This window comes from Malaclemys terrapin, chromosome 6 (assembly GCF_027887155.1).
Source record: "Malaclemys terrapin pileata isolate rMalTer1 chromosome 6, rMalTer1.hap1, whole genome shotgun sequence".
NCBI lineage: Eukaryota > Metazoa > Chordata > Testudines > Emydidae > Malaclemys > Malaclemys terrapin.
Genome location: NC_071510.1, coordinates 28,420,124 through 28,437,196, shown reverse-complemented (window position 1 = coordinate 28,437,196; position 17,073 = coordinate 28,420,124). Strand labels below are relative to the sequence as shown.

At 39.5% G+C, this 17,073-nt stretch overlaps 1 protein-coding gene across 2 annotated transcripts in view; it reads left to right on the top strand.

Annotated features, from left to right (window-relative positions):
- Positions 1 to 17,073, top strand: part of TTC39B (tetratricopeptide repeat domain 39B) — a 132,489-nt gene that overhangs the window by 82,007 nt on the left and 33,409 nt on the right. For both annotated transcript variants that reach the window (XM_054033124.1, XM_054033125.1), the window contains 4 exons: positions 5,881 to 5,985; positions 11,174 to 11,305; positions 13,210 to 13,286; positions 16,052 to 16,119. In XM_054033124.1, the coding sequence (XP_053889099.1) occupies positions 5,881 to 5,985; positions 11,174 to 11,305; positions 13,210 to 13,286; positions 16,052 to 16,119 (382 nt within the window). The remainder of the gene's footprint in view (positions 1 to 5,880; positions 5,986 to 11,173; positions 11,306 to 13,209; positions 13,287 to 16,051; positions 16,120 to 17,073) is intronic.

Here is a 17,073-nt window from a genome sequence, read left to right as displayed (position 1 = left end):
AAGTAACTAGGTACATTTTAAATAATGTCTTTTTTTCCCTTAAAAGGTAGTTGTATGTATTTTCCAATAATATGGTCAACAAGTATAAAGGTCAGTTAATATGTATTGGAATTATTAACAAGTTTTGTATGGAACTCACAATTACATTTTAGAGCCTAGCCCTTTCTTAGGGTCTGAGTCTCTTTTATATATGCATAAATGAGAAGTTATCCTAAGTAAGAATTTCAGGATTGGGCTCTATGTATAATTATTTCCCCCCCTTAGTTAATGGATTATGGGTTTGTCATGATGGCTTGTTACAATACCTACATTGTAAATTGAGTGAACAGTTAGGGAAACGAGATCATATCTTTTATTGGGCCAACTTCTGTTGGTGAGAGAAGCTTTTGAGCTACACAGAGCTCTTCCTCAGGTCTGGGAAAGTATTTTGTCACATTTAAATACAAGATCAAACAGTTTAGTATAGGTAGTTAGCACATATTCTAAGGGACCATTCAATGTGAAGTGGCCCATTCACAACCCTGTAGTCATAGGATAAAAAGGGAGATTAGTGGGTTACAGAGTCATAATAAACCATAAATCCTGTGTCTTTATTAAGACAATGATTTTTGGACTCTGCGTGGGGACCATTTCACCTTGAATGGTCCCTTAGCATAACTACTTATGACATATTCTAAATTACCTGTTTGTTCTTGTATTTAGCTGTGACACTAACTGATTTGAAGAGTTTGGTTCCCCCCACCCTTGAGTCTAATGGCTATTGCCTTTGTCGTCTTAGGTGTAGAGAATATGATGGGCAGAGAGAGAGAGAGAGAGAGGGAGTCCCTTGGCATGTTTGCCCCTCCTTTTTATAGTTTCAGTCCCCCTCTTGAAAAACATTTCCAGCTGAGAACAAGGAGACAAATAGTCTATGTGGAAGGATGTTCCCTGCTGGTTTTTCTTCACCTGTTTGAGCTTCCTTTGTTTTCTTTTCCTGCTTGATGCTTCTGTTTACTGCTTAAATGCAAATGAAGGCAAGCCCACATTCCTTTGTTTAGGACAGACCTGTTTGCCGACTTCTCAATGGATGGGGCTGTGGGGTTTGAAATCTGTTAACAACGTCATACAGGGAAATTTTATAACTTCACATACAGTGTTACCACGCACAATGTTGTGAGCAGTTCAGGTTGGAGGCTACAGCAGCAAGGTATTGCAAGGCACCCTAGGTCAGAGGGTAAGGGTGACACAGTCTCCCACTAATCTGGATTGTACCCTGTTATGTCACAGAATGTAATGATTTTAAATACAAAAATCCTTCATAATTCTTCAAAATATTATAATACTATGAAAAAATTAGGAGCAGAAGTAGAAATAAAAATATTAGGGCTGTTGATTAATCGCAGTTTAATCGCATTGTTAAACAGTATAATACCAATTGAAATGTATTAAATATTTTTGGATGTTTTTCTACATTTTCAAATATACAGTATTGATTTCAATTTCAACACAGAATAAAAAGTGTACATTGCTCACTTTATATTATTATTTTTTATTACAAATATTTGCACTGTAAAAATGATAAAAGAAACTATTTGTCAATTCATTTCATACAAGTACTGTAGTACAATCTCTTACAAATGTCAATTTTTTGTTACATACCCACTCAAAAATATAATGCAAAACTTTACAGTAAACAAGTCCACTCAGTCCTACTTCTTATTCAGCCGATCGCTAAGACAAACAAGTTTGTATACACTTACGGGAGATAATACCGACAACTTCTTATTTACAATGTCACCAGAAAGTGAGAACAGGCATTCCCCTGGGACTTTTGTAGCCAGCATTGCAAGGTATTTACATTCCAAAGATGCTAAACATTTGTGTGCCCCTTCGTGCTTTGGCCACCATTCCAGAGGACATGCTTCCATGCTGAACATCAGCAAGAAATTCATAGGCTGTCCACGGCACCACAACGTCTTCTGTGCTCCCAGTGCTGCAGCTCAGCGCCTATCAACATGACTATCTACTCCCTCTGTTGAAAGGTGATAGTCTGTCTCCCTCCTCTTTCCTTTCTTCATAGGAAGGAGAAAGAGAGGTGTGGAGGGACCATTCTGGTCTCAGCTCCCTCCCACTCTCTTCTTCCAGTGAGGATTAGGAGAATGATGATCGTACCACAGTTTATTGTGGAGGTAGAGGCTGATCTACTGTAACTCCAGAGGATAAAGAACATCTGTTTTAAGAGCAGGATATCCCAAATGTATAAGGCAAGAAAATGGAATGAATAAAATAATTTATCTGAATTTTTGAAGTATTCTTCCAATTCTGAATGATTATTTTGATGGCTGATAATAATATGTTTACAGTAAAACCCAAATTGCTGAGTCTCTCAGGGTTGCTAGAATGATGGTACCATTTTCAATCTGACAACAAAAATAAGTATTATCACATAGTTTAGCTTGGGGATCCTGATTGGAGCCCACAGTGTTGCTAACACATAATTTTTATCACGTGTCTAGTCATTTTTAGTGTTTTTCTTAAAGCCCAAGCAGCTGGAATCATGGTAGTGCATGGAAATCCCAGCTTTCATTTAAAAAAAAAAAAAAAAAAGTTCCTAATCCTCCTGGTTTCTGAAAAAAAGCTTGAAAAAGTGAAGTGAGGTCACCCTAAAGGCTAAAAAGCCAGAAGGCAAAGAAATAGTAAGAGGAAGTATTATCCAATGAGTAGAGCACTAAGCCTGCAATTTGGGAAACCAGGGTTCAATTCCCTACTCTGCCACGGGCTTTCTGCATGACCTTGAGCAAGTCAATGTCTACACTGTGATTTAAAAAAACCACGGTACTGAATCTGAGCATGGGTCAGCTAACGTGGGTTTGCAGGGCTCAGGCAGCGGGGCTAAAAATTGCAGTGTAAAGATTCCAGAGCCTGAGCTCTGAGACCCTGTGAAACTTCTACACTGCAATTTTAGAGCCCTGCAGCCCAAGCTGTGAGAGCCAAAGTCAGCTGACCTGGGTCAGCTGGGACCATGCCATGGGTCTTTTATTGCAGTGTAGATATACCCTGAATCTCTCTCTGCCCCAGTTCCCCATCTGAAAAGTGGGGATAATAGCATTTCCATACCTCAAAGGAGTGTTGTAAGACGAAGTACCTTAAAGTTTAAGAGGTGTTCAGATACTATGGTAATAGGGGCCATATAAGTACATTAGCTAACTAGAATATTTATTAATTTTTAACATCTCATGACTTTTAAGCTGATCTCATGATTTTAGGGGGATGGCCTCGTGATTTTTAATGATTGTGGTTAGTAATACTGAGTCCATAATGACTAATATAATAGCAGTAGAGTGGGAAGCATAATTTATACTGATCAGTGCAGTCTACAATTCTTCCTCTTTTCCTTCAAATCTTGTTACGTTCCTCCTGTGACCCGGAATACATACATATATACATAGGGACAAATTCTCTTTTATACTAGAGCAATTTCAATATAACAATATAATTGAGAAGAAAATTTGGCTTCTGAGGGGTAGAATATAGAAGCTCATGCAGTCATTATGCAGAAGTTTAATACAGTTAATCAAAATAACGACCTCGCAAGAGAATAAAAGACTGGGGGAGAAGACTGGAGGATGATCATAATGTATTAAAATCATCTGTATGATATTTGTCAACTGATAGTAGGGGGAAAATAGTAGTTATAGGATGCATCTGAGAAGTATGTAGCTGGAAGCTCAAACTGACAGTATTTTGAAAGAGGAAATTATGATTCATGAAGAAAATTGTATCAATTTTCCTTTATAGTCAAATGTACAGTTAAAGGTAGACTGTTTAACATCACAGGTCTTCTTGAGAAATAATAACATTTTCAGAATTCGCGAACAATGTAGTAGATGTCACAAGTTATTTGAAATGGGAATTTCTGGATCTGTGAGGGTAACACCATATAATGTGTAAAATCACACAACATGTTGCCAAGGAGATGCCTTATGTAGCAATACAAGTTATTCCCAACAGCATAATGTCAAAGTGCCTGATTTAAAGTTCATTGAAATCAATGGGAGTCTTGGACTACAGCAGGCTTTGATTCTTGAAAAAGTTGAATCAGAGGAGTCCTTATGCTAAAGTACTTATAAGTTGTTTATACTATTTCTTATCTATTTGTTAGCTTAATTCACTCCTGTCAGTTCTCTGTATTTTAGTTTCTTTCATAGATCTCTTAATTGTATTGGAGAATTATTAAGTGTTCTACCAAATTATTAAATTTGAATTGAATAAGGTAAGTGCACACATGAAGTGGATACTTATATAATAAATTTCAGAGCCATATGATAAATTCATTTATCTTGTACCTTTTAACAACTTGATCTATGCTCTGCCCATTAATCCATATCCCCATGATTTATTCTAACATTCCAAACATCTGAACATCTGCAAATTGTAAATATTTAAAAAAATCTGTCAAAAAATTATACATTTCCTTCTTTTCTTCATAAACATAGAATTTCACTCCAAAACATATAACTGGCCACACTGTTCTTGTAAATTTTTGCACATAGCTGGGGCTCAAAAACTATAAACTTGGATATCACACTGGATCCAAGGCCCAGAATAGATCGGAATTGGCCTTTGAGCAGATACAGGTTTTATTTTAATAAAAATGTCACAGTTTTAAACTGTCTTTTGACCTTCCAGTAAAAGACATGGAGATTTATATCAGCGGAAAGGGGAAATTTGCGACTTCCCAATGAGACCCAATACTCGGTTATAGCCCTAAAAGGGTATGGGATAAGACAATTAAAAACGATTAGATTCTTATCTATAGAAAAACTACTTTCATCCATTATTAGAGGTGAGTATGTTTCCTTCCTTCACAGTTAGACTCATGGTTAGTAAGGAAACCTGGATTTTCAGGCAGGGAGAGATGTAAAAAAAAAACAAACATTTCACCTTTGTGTTCCCTTTGTCTTTCTCCTGATCCGTACATTGTATGCCTGTATTTATAACAGCTGCACAGTTCACGTGCACCAAGAAATCTCTCTTTTGAATTCCTCTATAAGGTCCTCTTTTTCTGTTCATTGTTTGAATGTTAATCTCACTGACATGATTGCTGCCTTCTCTTTTGCTTAACCTCTTTTACTCAGGTGAAGCCCCCATTGTAATGCCCAAACCTGGTGTCCTTACTCAGACCAAACTCCTTTAGACGTTGTCAGCTGATAGGGATTTCAGCCTGTCTAACACAAAAAATATCATACCTTCGTAGACATACATTCTGTTGACTGCTATTGTATTTCTCCTGAGTTAGACTGCAAACTCTTCAGAGCTTAGACTAGTTAAGTATTTTGTGTACTTACAGTATTGTACAAATAGTAATTGATAAAAAGATTGCATTCCATATTGACTGCTAATTCTAGGAAGGTATGAAATGTGTCACGGTTAACAGAGAAGATAATCATCAGCACCATTACAGTAAGAAAACAAACCCATAGAATGAAAGCAATGGCTGTTACAAATCTGTTTTGTTTCAGTTTTCTAAGAGTTAATTATTATAAATAAGTTAAAAAAACACACTATAAAATACTTACCTACATGGCTTTTGGAATATATACTGTAAATCTAAAGGAAAGAAGTTATTAATTAGTTTCTGAAATTAACTAATTTCTATCCTTTGAATTATTTCTCATTTTAAAAAAGGGTTATAGGGATCTGGAAATGCAAACAGTACTGCAGCATCTTACATCCTAAACAGCTGTTCAGGAATCTAAAGTAACAAACTAAGCAGAAAAGATTAGGGAACAGTTGGGCTGAGATACAGTTTGTGGTCAGCTCTGAAAGCTGAGATTACCACTGAATACAGTTTTGAATACTTACCCTTTCCCTTTGGTTATCTTTGTATGTTTTTATTAGGGCATCCAAGATGGATCTCAAGTGTGCACTGGAAGAATGTTCAATGGCACTGAACTTATTTCTAAATAATAAATTTTCTGAAGCCCTGGAATTACTTCGGCCATGGTGAGTTCATTTTGTTTGTTGGAATTAATGCGGGCAGATACTGTAAGGCATGCCATCTGGTTGCTGAGCACTAATCTAAGGCCTCTGAACATAGTAGTTTTCATTACTTCCATTTTGTCTCTCCTGACCAAAGCAATTCTGCATTGTTGCGCCCGACAGTATATACTGTTTCGTTTTAAACATGCTGAAGTCACAAACCCTGTCAGTCAACCCATGGACTTTGTTTTATTTTAGTTGTAATTCTAAGGCCTAAATCAAGTCCTTGCAGGTGCAGTGGAGGAAGGGGGTGGGGAGAGCAGAAATTCTGTCATCTTTTATCTGTTACAAAAGGCTTGTTGCAAAATATGGCTTTTTTTCAAAAAATAGACCAGGATAGAGGAATGCTGTGGAGTGCACTTTGATACTTCCCTGATGATGGTATATGTGCTACCTGGCAGTTGGAGATTAGCCACTCTTCTCCCTTTACAGCACAGCAATGGGCAGGATTTAGTTTTAACTCCAACTTTTGAAAAAGTTACTTTCCTTCTAGTTCTCCTTGTCACCTCCTCCCATCAAGAAAACCAGTATGAAAGTACAATTAATAAAGCTTAATTTAGTAGAAAGATTTTCTCTATTAAATAAGTATATTCCTGTAGTATGATGTTTTACCACATGGGTCCTTCCTTAATGATAATAGGAAAAATCTTTGGACTAGAAGGAATATTTAAAAGAAATGGGAGATGTTTTTGTTTATATATGAGTGAGTGAGTGCATGCATGTAAAATATAGTTAAAGTTGGAAATGCTTTCTGTTGAAAGGATGATTTTTGAGTGCTCTAAAGTCTGCATGCTTACTCAGGTTAACTTGAAATTTGCTGCACCCCATGAGGGTATGGATAGGATTGATGATCCAAATTTGGGGTCATCTGACCAAGGGGTTCCTGAGATACAGTCCCGGCAAAAACCAGCATTTTACAAAATCAACGAGTTCTTGTAAATTTTTGCACATAGCTAGGGCTCAACCCATGACTCTGTCCTCCAACTGATCTCAGTTGCTTGTCATTTATCTTAGTTAATGCATGGCACCTGTTGCCCCTTTTGGGAAAACCTTATTAAAGAAAGAGTTTCGCTCTCTAGAATGGTATGTGCCAAACACTCTCACCCCAAAACGATTGGATGTACATGTGTAGCAAGACTATACAAGAGGGTTTGCTGGCAGCCAGTTGTGTCAGTAATTTGGTGGTTCAGTGCGACATACTGTGGTCACTGAAGCTGAGTTGCCCCTGCACTGTAAATTTGAATCCTATCCTTAGCAGAAATCAGAGATTGAACTGTATGCATATGTCAACAATTGACCTCTCTTAAGGGTTGTTTTGTTTTTTGGAAATGTGCCCTGCTAATTTGTACAGCTAACAGGTACAGGTAACTGTTTTCTGAAAAATAATAAATTACACATGCTCTGTGCAGATATAGGAGTGATTCCTGGGCATTTTGCTACTTGAGTCCCTCTCCCTTCCCTCTCCCCACAAGGAAGCCAGGTTCTGGGGGTGCCCTGGCTCTATGGGAGAGAATCTTAGCCAATCTCCATGTATGTGTGCCAGGATCTGGGGGTCTCTGTTCTTCCAGAGGGAATCTGAGCCCAACTCACCACTCCCCCCACCCCAAGCTGAGATCTGAGAGGCTCCTGAAAGTAACACAGATTTAAACATCTAAAAAACTAGAAAATACAAAGTGAAAGTACATGCTTCCCCTATGTGTGGTGGAGTGGGTGGGGGCTGGCTTGGAGTCAGGGAGGACTGGGTGGGCTGAGGGCATGACTGGGGAGGCCTGGCCAGAATAGGGGAAGGGCTCTGCTGGGGGGACCATAGTGAGGGCACAGGGCCTGGCTGGTGTATAGCTCAACTTTTATAACCAAAGAAGTGTGTGACTCCCTAATAAGCTGCAGCCTATGATATATGTATGCAGCAGCAGAAGGTGCTGGGCACAAGGAACAACTTTTAAGTGCTAATGGCTTAATAGGATGGGAGAGGGAGGGTTATGAAAATATTGGTGTGGCACCTATATGTTGCAGAGGATGGTTGGGGAGGGAGACGAAGAACGAGAGATACACTGGTCTTCTCTCACAGTAACTATAAGCATGCAACCCAGTGGTTCTCCACCAACGGTACCTGTACCCCTGGTGGTATGCAGAGGTCTTCCAGCGTTCATCAATTCATCTAGGTATTTGCCTAGTTTTACAACAGGCTACGGAAAAAGCACTAGCGAAGCCAGTACAAACTAAAATTTCATGTAGACAATGACTTGCTTATACTGCTCTATATACTATACACTGAAATGTAAGTACAATATTTATATTCCAATTGATTTATAATTATATGGCAAAGATGTGAAAGTAAGCAATTTTTCAGTGATAGTGTGTTGTGACACTTTTGTATTTTGATGTCTGATTTTGTAAGCAAGTAGATTTTAAGGGAGGTGTACTTTTGAGAGTATGCAAGAGAAATCAGAATTCCTGACAGTAGTCTGGAAAGGTTGAGAGCCACTACTGTAACCAATGTGGAATAAAACTGCCAAGATTTTGGGTAATAGTCCATGTCTGTGAGTTCTCTCCCTGTCCCGTTGGCAACTCCAAACATTTCAAAGCATAACCATCATCACCCTTCCACGATAGCAAATTGTACAGGAGTGGGGAGGAATGCGTAGGAATCACATATCATCCTTTACCTTTAGACTACAACAGCCTAAGTCCTACAAAAGTAAAAGCAAATGAACAAAAACTCCCACGAAAAATTCCTTTTCTGTTCAAAACAGTGGGAGATTCACTGGCAAAAAACTTTGTTAAAGCACAGGTAAGTTTGCCTGTTTGTCTTGTGCCCTTGCAGAACTTCATGTTCAGCAAAACTCAAACTTCTGAAAACCAGGAAATAACGAGTTAATTTAGATACTTTAATGGGTTGTGTTCTCCACCGTGGCGCCTCCTGCTGGTTGCTCCAGGAATTAGCTCTGTCTATCAGCAGGGCGCCCTACTCTTATGGTGTCTCACTCTCCATCACTGCGTCTCTTCCCTGGGCCACTTCCCCATAGCCCTAGCACCCACTCAGTCCTTGTTTCAAGACCTGCAGTCTGGCAGGGTCAGCCAGAGCTCCCACTGCCTTGCTACTCTGCCCAGAAACCTTGCCCAGCACTGCTCTGTCCAGGGTGCCGTTCCTTCTACCAGGAGACAGTCCTCCTTCCTTGCTGGTCAGGGGGAGACTCCCCTCTTCTCTGTGCTGCAGCCTTTATATAGGGCTCAGCCTGGCCCTGATTGGCGGCCCATCTGCGCAGCCTCTCTGGCCTACTTTAACCCATTTTCTCCTGGAGTGGGGCATCCGCCCCACTACAGATACCAACACAGCCTTAACTGAGCCCTCTTTGAGCAATACCCTAATACTCCTGTAATACACATTCTCGCACTTTCAGATAGTACACATCACTCAGGAAATAGGGTACATGACCACTATAGCACAGAATTTAATGTCCTCTCTTTGCTAAGGCAAAATTTTTGTTTAGATGAGCTATTCTGTACAGGAGCTACGTACACCTGTCCTACACTCCAACAGTGAGCCAGCCCCACAGAAACTAACTTGCTATATATTACAACCATTTGATCCCCTTTTACAGCCCCTTCACTCTTACCACAGAATTACATGTAATAATATACTTTAATTTACCCAACATTAAACCCAGAGAGTACTCTCATATACCACCTCACTGCTAATAATCTCCATGGCAAAGAGGTCCCTGTACAATGCTACTGATATAACAGCACCCTGTGCTGGATCTCTGAGGCTTACTGGATCTCTCCAGGTATGCATACACCTCTTCCCTTTGATCACACACGGGAGGACAGTGAGGCTCTCAGACCCCCCTCTGAGAGGAAGGGTCTTCCAGATATCGCAATCTCAGCTTTGCCAAGCTTCTCCAAACTAATGCTTCTATTCAGTACGGCTATATTTAACACAATTACTGCAGGTGGAATGCATGCTGATAGTTCCTAGTGGCTATTGATGTGGATACAGCAGCAAAATGAGGACAGACACATGCATAGACTGCACAGGCTACAACTTTTATTAAATTTTAACACAGGAGAGGGATGCTACCTGTCCATCACCCATACTCCCCTGTACCAGGCATTTAATTGGTTCCAATGCAGGAGTTATAGGGCTACTTACCACGTAACCCATAACTAGAGCCAGGGCTACATGGCTCCTTACTGTATAATCTATAATGCAGGGTACGCTCTCCTTAGCCTTCCTCCAGGACTCCGCTCTCTCTGAGTCCAAGCACACACCCCTCCTCCCCGAGGATCAGAGGGTGCATCAGGATGGGGATCTTGTACTCCAAGGGCCACAAGGTCTGACCTTGGTCGACAAAGGCCACAAGGGCTCACCCTATCACATGAGCCCAAAGCCCATCATCAACATCCCAGGTCTTTTACCTCTGGGAACTGTTCGTTTGAATTTCTTAACTGCACTGGAAACCGGCTGCAGTTGCGACAAATAAACACCACCCAGAACCTTAGTTAGGTACCATGTGCATTCCTACTTAACTTGCTGTGGTTTGAAGGTGCTGTGAGGAAGGCAAATAATTCCCTGGTCCTCTGCCATTTGACTCATGGGAGAAAAAATTCCTTCCTGATGCCCTAAACAGGTGATCTGCTAGATCCTCAGCATCTGTCAGACTGGGTTCCCACTCCTAGTTTGGGTGGGTAGGGTGGGCTGCTGGAATAGAGCCAAAAGAGGCTCCACCTGGTCTCTACGCTGAGCAAAATCTTGGGAGCTGGGGAATGAATGCTGGCCAATCAATACCCTTCTCCCCCAGCCAGCCGGTGGGTGCCAGAGACGCGCAGGGAAGGAGCTACCTATTATCCCCTGGCGAGTGTCTCCCTCCTTTGCTACTGGACTGTCCTCTTTCACTGCCCCATCAAGTTCCCCCACCAGTTGCTGCAGGTGGATGGCATTTGCCATCTCCAGGAAGGCCAGAGTTAAAGTTGTGTTTACTGTGTATTTTCTGGTTTTCAGAAGTTGTTTTTGCTGGTTACACTGTTCTGGAAGGGCAGAAAACACGATTGGGCAAACATAACTCTACTTTTTGGTGCTGAAGAATATGGATGTATTTTTTTTAATTTGTTAGTTTGGCTAAAATGCATAAGATTTATATGTTTGCCCCAGGTCTAAAGACAGCATGTACCATGCCCTTGGCTATAGCACTATTTTAGTTATGCAGGCTGCTATGACCTTCGAGCACCAGGATATCCAAATGGGGATTTCTACAATGAAGGAAGCTTTACACACCTGCCAAAGGTAAGCCTGAGTAATTTACATTTTGACAGATATTAAATACAATAGGCATTCATATGTGTCAAGTTTCTACTTTGTCAGCACCAAATCAGTACTTGACCATCGTTCCAAAATGGAGCAAGCATGATGGGAGATTAAGTTGGGTAGGACAGAACAAAGCATATTATGGAACTAGGTATTGTGGTAGATCCTGAAGACTCAATTGAGATCAGGTATTTTGTAAACTCAAATGTTAATTAAGTGTCTAATTAGCCACATAGACAAGCAAATAGGCAGTTTCTGCATGCAGTTACAGTAATTCCGTATGCAGTTTGGGCACAGGATTTCATGCAGCCCTTGTTTTCTAATTGTTTGAAAATACGGTATTCAGTGCTTTTCCTGTGTCATTGTGGATATCCTATCCTCTTGTATTGTTGTATTCATAGATGGACCAAATATTTTGACCTGAACCTTCACCCAAAAATGAACCAACCTTTTTGGTCTTGAAATTTCAAACATTTTGTTTCCTTTACAGTAAACATATGTGCACACTCCCCCTCCAGTTAACCTATTTTGTGCCTTTCTTTGCTTCCTGGTTTTGACTGGAAGTGAGAGGACTGAAATAACCTGAGCAAAGCTGTCCTCTACTGGATTTTTTGCAAGGGAGGTGGATCTTGCAAAATATCTAGACAAGAGGTTGATATATCTTCAGATTAAAATCTTCTGAATTTATGTTCTTTGCTGACCCTATTGAGACATTGTGGTCCTATAGTTAGGGCATAGCACTAACAATCAAGAAATGTAGCCACTATTTCTGCCTTTGCCATGGACTTGATTTGTCAACTTGGTGTGTGACAGTGTTTAATCCTCTCAGCAATAGGAAAAAGAAAACTGGGAGAAACATATCATTTACATTTACATTTACAACAGCTAGCTGCAAAACATCCAGTCTAGGGCTGCAGCTTCTCGTCTTTGTCAAATTTAAAGGGCAAACCCACAGAAAGGCACGATGAGAAACGTGTTCCCATAAGAAGGCAGTCTTCATTGGGGAAAAATAGTAGGAAGCAAGAATTACCAAGGAAGGTGTCTGCTTTTGTTGTGTCCGTCAGCACTTGCATCATATTGTACAAATAGGCCTTAATTTTCAAAGGTTCTCAGTTTGGGGTTCCCAGCTTTAGATACCTAATACACCTCTACCCTGATATAACGCTGTCCTCGGGAGCCAAAAAAAATCTTACTGCGTTATAGGTGAAACCGCATTATATCGAACTTATTTTGATCCGCCGGAGTGCGTAGCCCCGTGTCCCCCCCCCCCCCCCCCCCCGCCCCAGAGCACTGCTTTACTGCATTATATGCGAATTCATGTTATATCGGGCTGTGTTATATCGGGGTAGAGGTGTACCTGTTTTTCAAATGTATTCAGTGTCCACCCCTCCAGCTGAATTCATTGGGGGCTACATGTGCTCAGCATGTCTGAAAATCAGGCCTATTGGTATCTCAGATTGGGCACTCAGAAACGGAGGCATGCAAAATTAAAATCGATTTGTTCAAAATCTAGACCTTAACTACACCCTTCTCTATTACAACACCCTGATTCATCCCCAGAGCATTTTCCATTCTGTGCATTGAAGAAAGAGGCGATCCTGTGGAAAAAAATGTGTATGACCATGTAATTATTTACACCAAGGGGGGCAAATTAAGGTTGCATGGGCTCCTAGGCTTTTGTGTATGTCAAGAATGGGGATATATACTAAAACTGTAGCCCTGTAGTAAATAACATTCCTTTTTTTTAAAAGAATGATTATAAATCTCTCTCTCTCTAAAGTTTGGGGGTATTAATAATCACAGTGTATGGAGATAAATGTGAATGGCTGTTGAAATTCCCCTTTCCTATGTTGTTTTTGTTCTTCCATGGCTGGCCGACATAGATTCAGGAAAAGAAGCACAGTGGTAGAGTCTTTGTCCAGTCTGGTTTCTAAACAGTCAATGGATCAGCTAAGTGAAGGTAAGAGAAATAAGAGGCATTTTCTGAAAACATATCTGAATAACCATTTTGTGAAAAACAACATACAAATAGATGCAGTTTTGTGATTTAAGTGACCTTCTTAATAAAGAAAAGATGATATAGGTGAAGTTTTCCCCCTCATATCCAAATACTGGGCACACCTCTAATAACAAAAAGATACTCATTCAAGGTGGATATTTTGATGTACACATGTTCCTCTAATGCAGCATTTCACAAAATGGGGGGTGCTAATGATTATACTAGAGAGGCCCTAGAGATGCATAAATTGAGATGGAGCTGCCTTTGACAATGTATGGTTGGGTTGAAAGGGAAAGTGATGAGTTTAATTTTCCTGAAGTGGGGTTCAGTTTCCAAAAGTTTTGGAATAACATCTGATAATTTCAAGGGTTATGAGTTTGAGTTTTTAATATGTGTGTATATTACCGGCAATTGTAATATTGTGTTCCTGTTGCTTTTCATCATTTCCAGAAGTAATGCCTTTGGAAGGTGGTACTTCAGCAAATCATGTGAAGGCCCTGAAAATGTTTAACTGCATGCACTGTAACAACTTTCTTAATTGCTTTATCTCATACCACATAAACTTAATTTAAGCATTCTCCTTGGCTAAAAGCTGTGGCCCTCTGCTACAAAAGCTATATATTAAATAGCACAGTGATCCTCAACACAGAAAGGTGTCAGGTTTTTTTGGCTGCTTTTTATGGATATTTGTATCCTGTCCTTTGCTGGTTGCTACAGTTTTTTCATAGAAATAAATGACATGCAACTCAACTTGTACAGCTCATTTTTTTGGTAGATGGTTTACACCTCAGCCTTTAAAGTACATGTTATCATAGAAATTTTGTTGAATCAAATACCCCCGAATTTTCAGTAGGTTTGAGCTTTACATCTGAAGTATGAATTTTGACTGTTAAAGGAAACAGATGGCCCTAAGTCTCCATAAACCAATAAAAAGGCCATGTTGAGTTTCATGCCTGGTGTATGTGTTTGAATATCACCAAAAGCCAAATTGTCACTTAATCTAAATAATAGTGTATTGAGTCAATACATTATTTAATTTTCCTCACTGAGGAAATGTAATTTTGGTTTACATTCTTAAATACCTAGTTGCTTGAAGTAGAGCCTGTTTTGAGTTATACCAGGGGTCGGCAATCTTTCAGAAGTGGTGTTCCAAGTCTTCATTTATTCACTCTAATTTAAGGTTTTGCGTGCCAGTAATACATTTTAACATTTTTAGAAGATCTCTTTCTATAAGTCTATAATATAGAACTAAACTATTGTTGTATGTAAAGTAAATAAGGTTTTTAAAATGTTTAAGAAGCTTCATTTAAAATTAAATTAAAATGCAGAGCCCCCCAGACCGGTGGCCAGGACCTGGGCAGTGTGAGTGCCACTGAAAATCAGCTTGCGTGCTGGCTTTGGCACCTGTGCCATAGGTTGCCTACTCCTGAGTTATACGTTCCAAAGATTCAGCATATAATACAGCACTCACCATTTGATAGATGTTACCTTCATTTAAAATCCAAGCGGCCTTGTTTATTTCCCTGAACATATTAAAAATTGTATCATAAAAGGAGAAATTTATATTTGATCATAAATGTACAGGTTTTACAAGGAATAGTATTTTAAAGAACAGTTCTGATTTATGAAATATTCTGAGCTTCTGACACTTTCACTTATAGTAAGTGTTTTTGTAATTTTTGACTGTATAACTATTGCAGTATAATAAAATATTGGGAATAGAGACAAATACAGATTTATTATTTTTCATTTATATAATAAATGGAGTACACATACTGCAGTGAAGTATCTCTATTTGTTGCCTTTCTAAGGACTCTACTACCATGGGATCTAAGTGCATGTGTAAGAATTTTGCTTCTTTCAATTTCAATAATTCTGTACTGTTTAAAATTTAATTTTATGAAATGTCTGTCTTGTAATCAGATTGTAGGTAAGATAAGGGACTTCTAATGACTGAATCTTTCTTTATTCATGCCCACTTGTTTTCCATTTAATGAGTGAGTTGATGTAGTGATGATGGAGAAGTGGGCTCAAATGGTGACTGATGGCAGACATTATACATGAAAATGATCACGATGGTCTTCTAATTTTTAAGGATGCCATGTTTCTATAGCTCACTACTGCAGTACAAGTTGGCAGTTGCCACACAGGGCAAGTCAGTGCTGAAATAGTGGGGCTAGCCCCATCCCTCCAGAGTCTATTCCTCCACCTGTAGGGTCCGCTCAATCCTCCTCTCTCTCCTCCAGCCCACCCCCGCCGTCCATCCTTGGGGCCCCTCAACCTTTCTTTCCTTCAGCACCCCGCCAGCCCACCCCAACCTGCAGTCTCTTGGAGGGAGAACAGGACTGTTTGCTGAACAGTATCAAATGCTATAGGATGAGAATGAACATACATACCTTGGAGAGGTATCATACCATACCAGAGCAATGAGTGATGTCTGAATACTGTGCGCTGGACTGAAGCCTAATTGGAAGGGGTCTAGGTTGTTGGCTGAAGAGAGGTGACATAGAAGACTAATTTTAGCTAGCTTTTCATCTAGTTTTTTTGACAGGTTTTTGAGTGGTTTGAAAGTTAACAACAACAAAACTAATAATTTTGTTGTCAAAATTGTTTTAGTTCCATTGATTGACAAATACTGCATTTGAATGTGAACAAAAATACTGTGTCTGCAATAAATAATTTAAGGCTTCCTTTGTTCCTTTTCTTTTTTCTTTCTTTTTTAATAGAGGAAATGCATGCAGAAATCTGTTATGCTGAATGTTTGCTACAGAAAGCAGCACTCACATTTGTACAGGTAATGTCTGTTCTTCACTTCAGATCTCTCTGTGAATGTGCAGGTTAGCAAAAAATGCTAGTAATCATCCAACAAGAGCACTCCACTCACAAAAGATGTAATGTTTTGCACACACAAAAAAGGCTATGCAATGAATAAATGTTTATTTAATAGGAAATAACTGAAAATGCAACATATGATATCCTACCCTACAATTTGTTTTCCATTTAGATATATTATTTAAAATATATCTGTGTATCTGCTCACCCTAATCCCTTTGTCCTGTGGTCTAAGACATGTTGTTATTTCAGTTCATGACACTGATGCACCGTAGTTAAGTATACACCAGACACTGGTCACTACTTCATGAGTATCAGGAGGGTGGAAGATTCCTGTGATTCACCTATCCAACAGTCCATTGCTGTACATAGATGAAGCAGATGGGAACTTCCTTTCTGACTAGCACTATTTCAGCTGATGCTGATCACATAGCAGCATCTCTTTTTTTGTTCTCTGGTTCAAGTCACCGTCCACATACAGTTGAAACCATGTTAGCCACCTTATAGGAATGCATTACAATCATAAGCTATTAGTGTTCACGTTGGGTTTATTGTGAGGCATATAGCCTGAAGCCAAGTGTCTTCACCAACTGTGATTTGCATCAGTAGCCTACTAATGCCCACCCTGAAGTGGTTTATTACTGTTAAAGAATGGCTCATAAATTTTACAAGCCTGTTGTAAAAACCACTTGTAGGTGAGTTTGTGAAAACCTAATCTATCTTTCCATAATGAAAAGCAATTCCTAGTAAAATGAAGAGAAAATAATAGGGGCGAGGTTGTAAAATATTTGGGGGTGGGTAGGTGCAGCGCTCTTTTTTTTTTTTTTTTTTTTTTTTTTTTTTTTTTAACCATCATCTGGTCTATTTGGACCCCTGCCCTTCTCCGAATGCTCAGCAGCTATTTCAGAAGCAATTT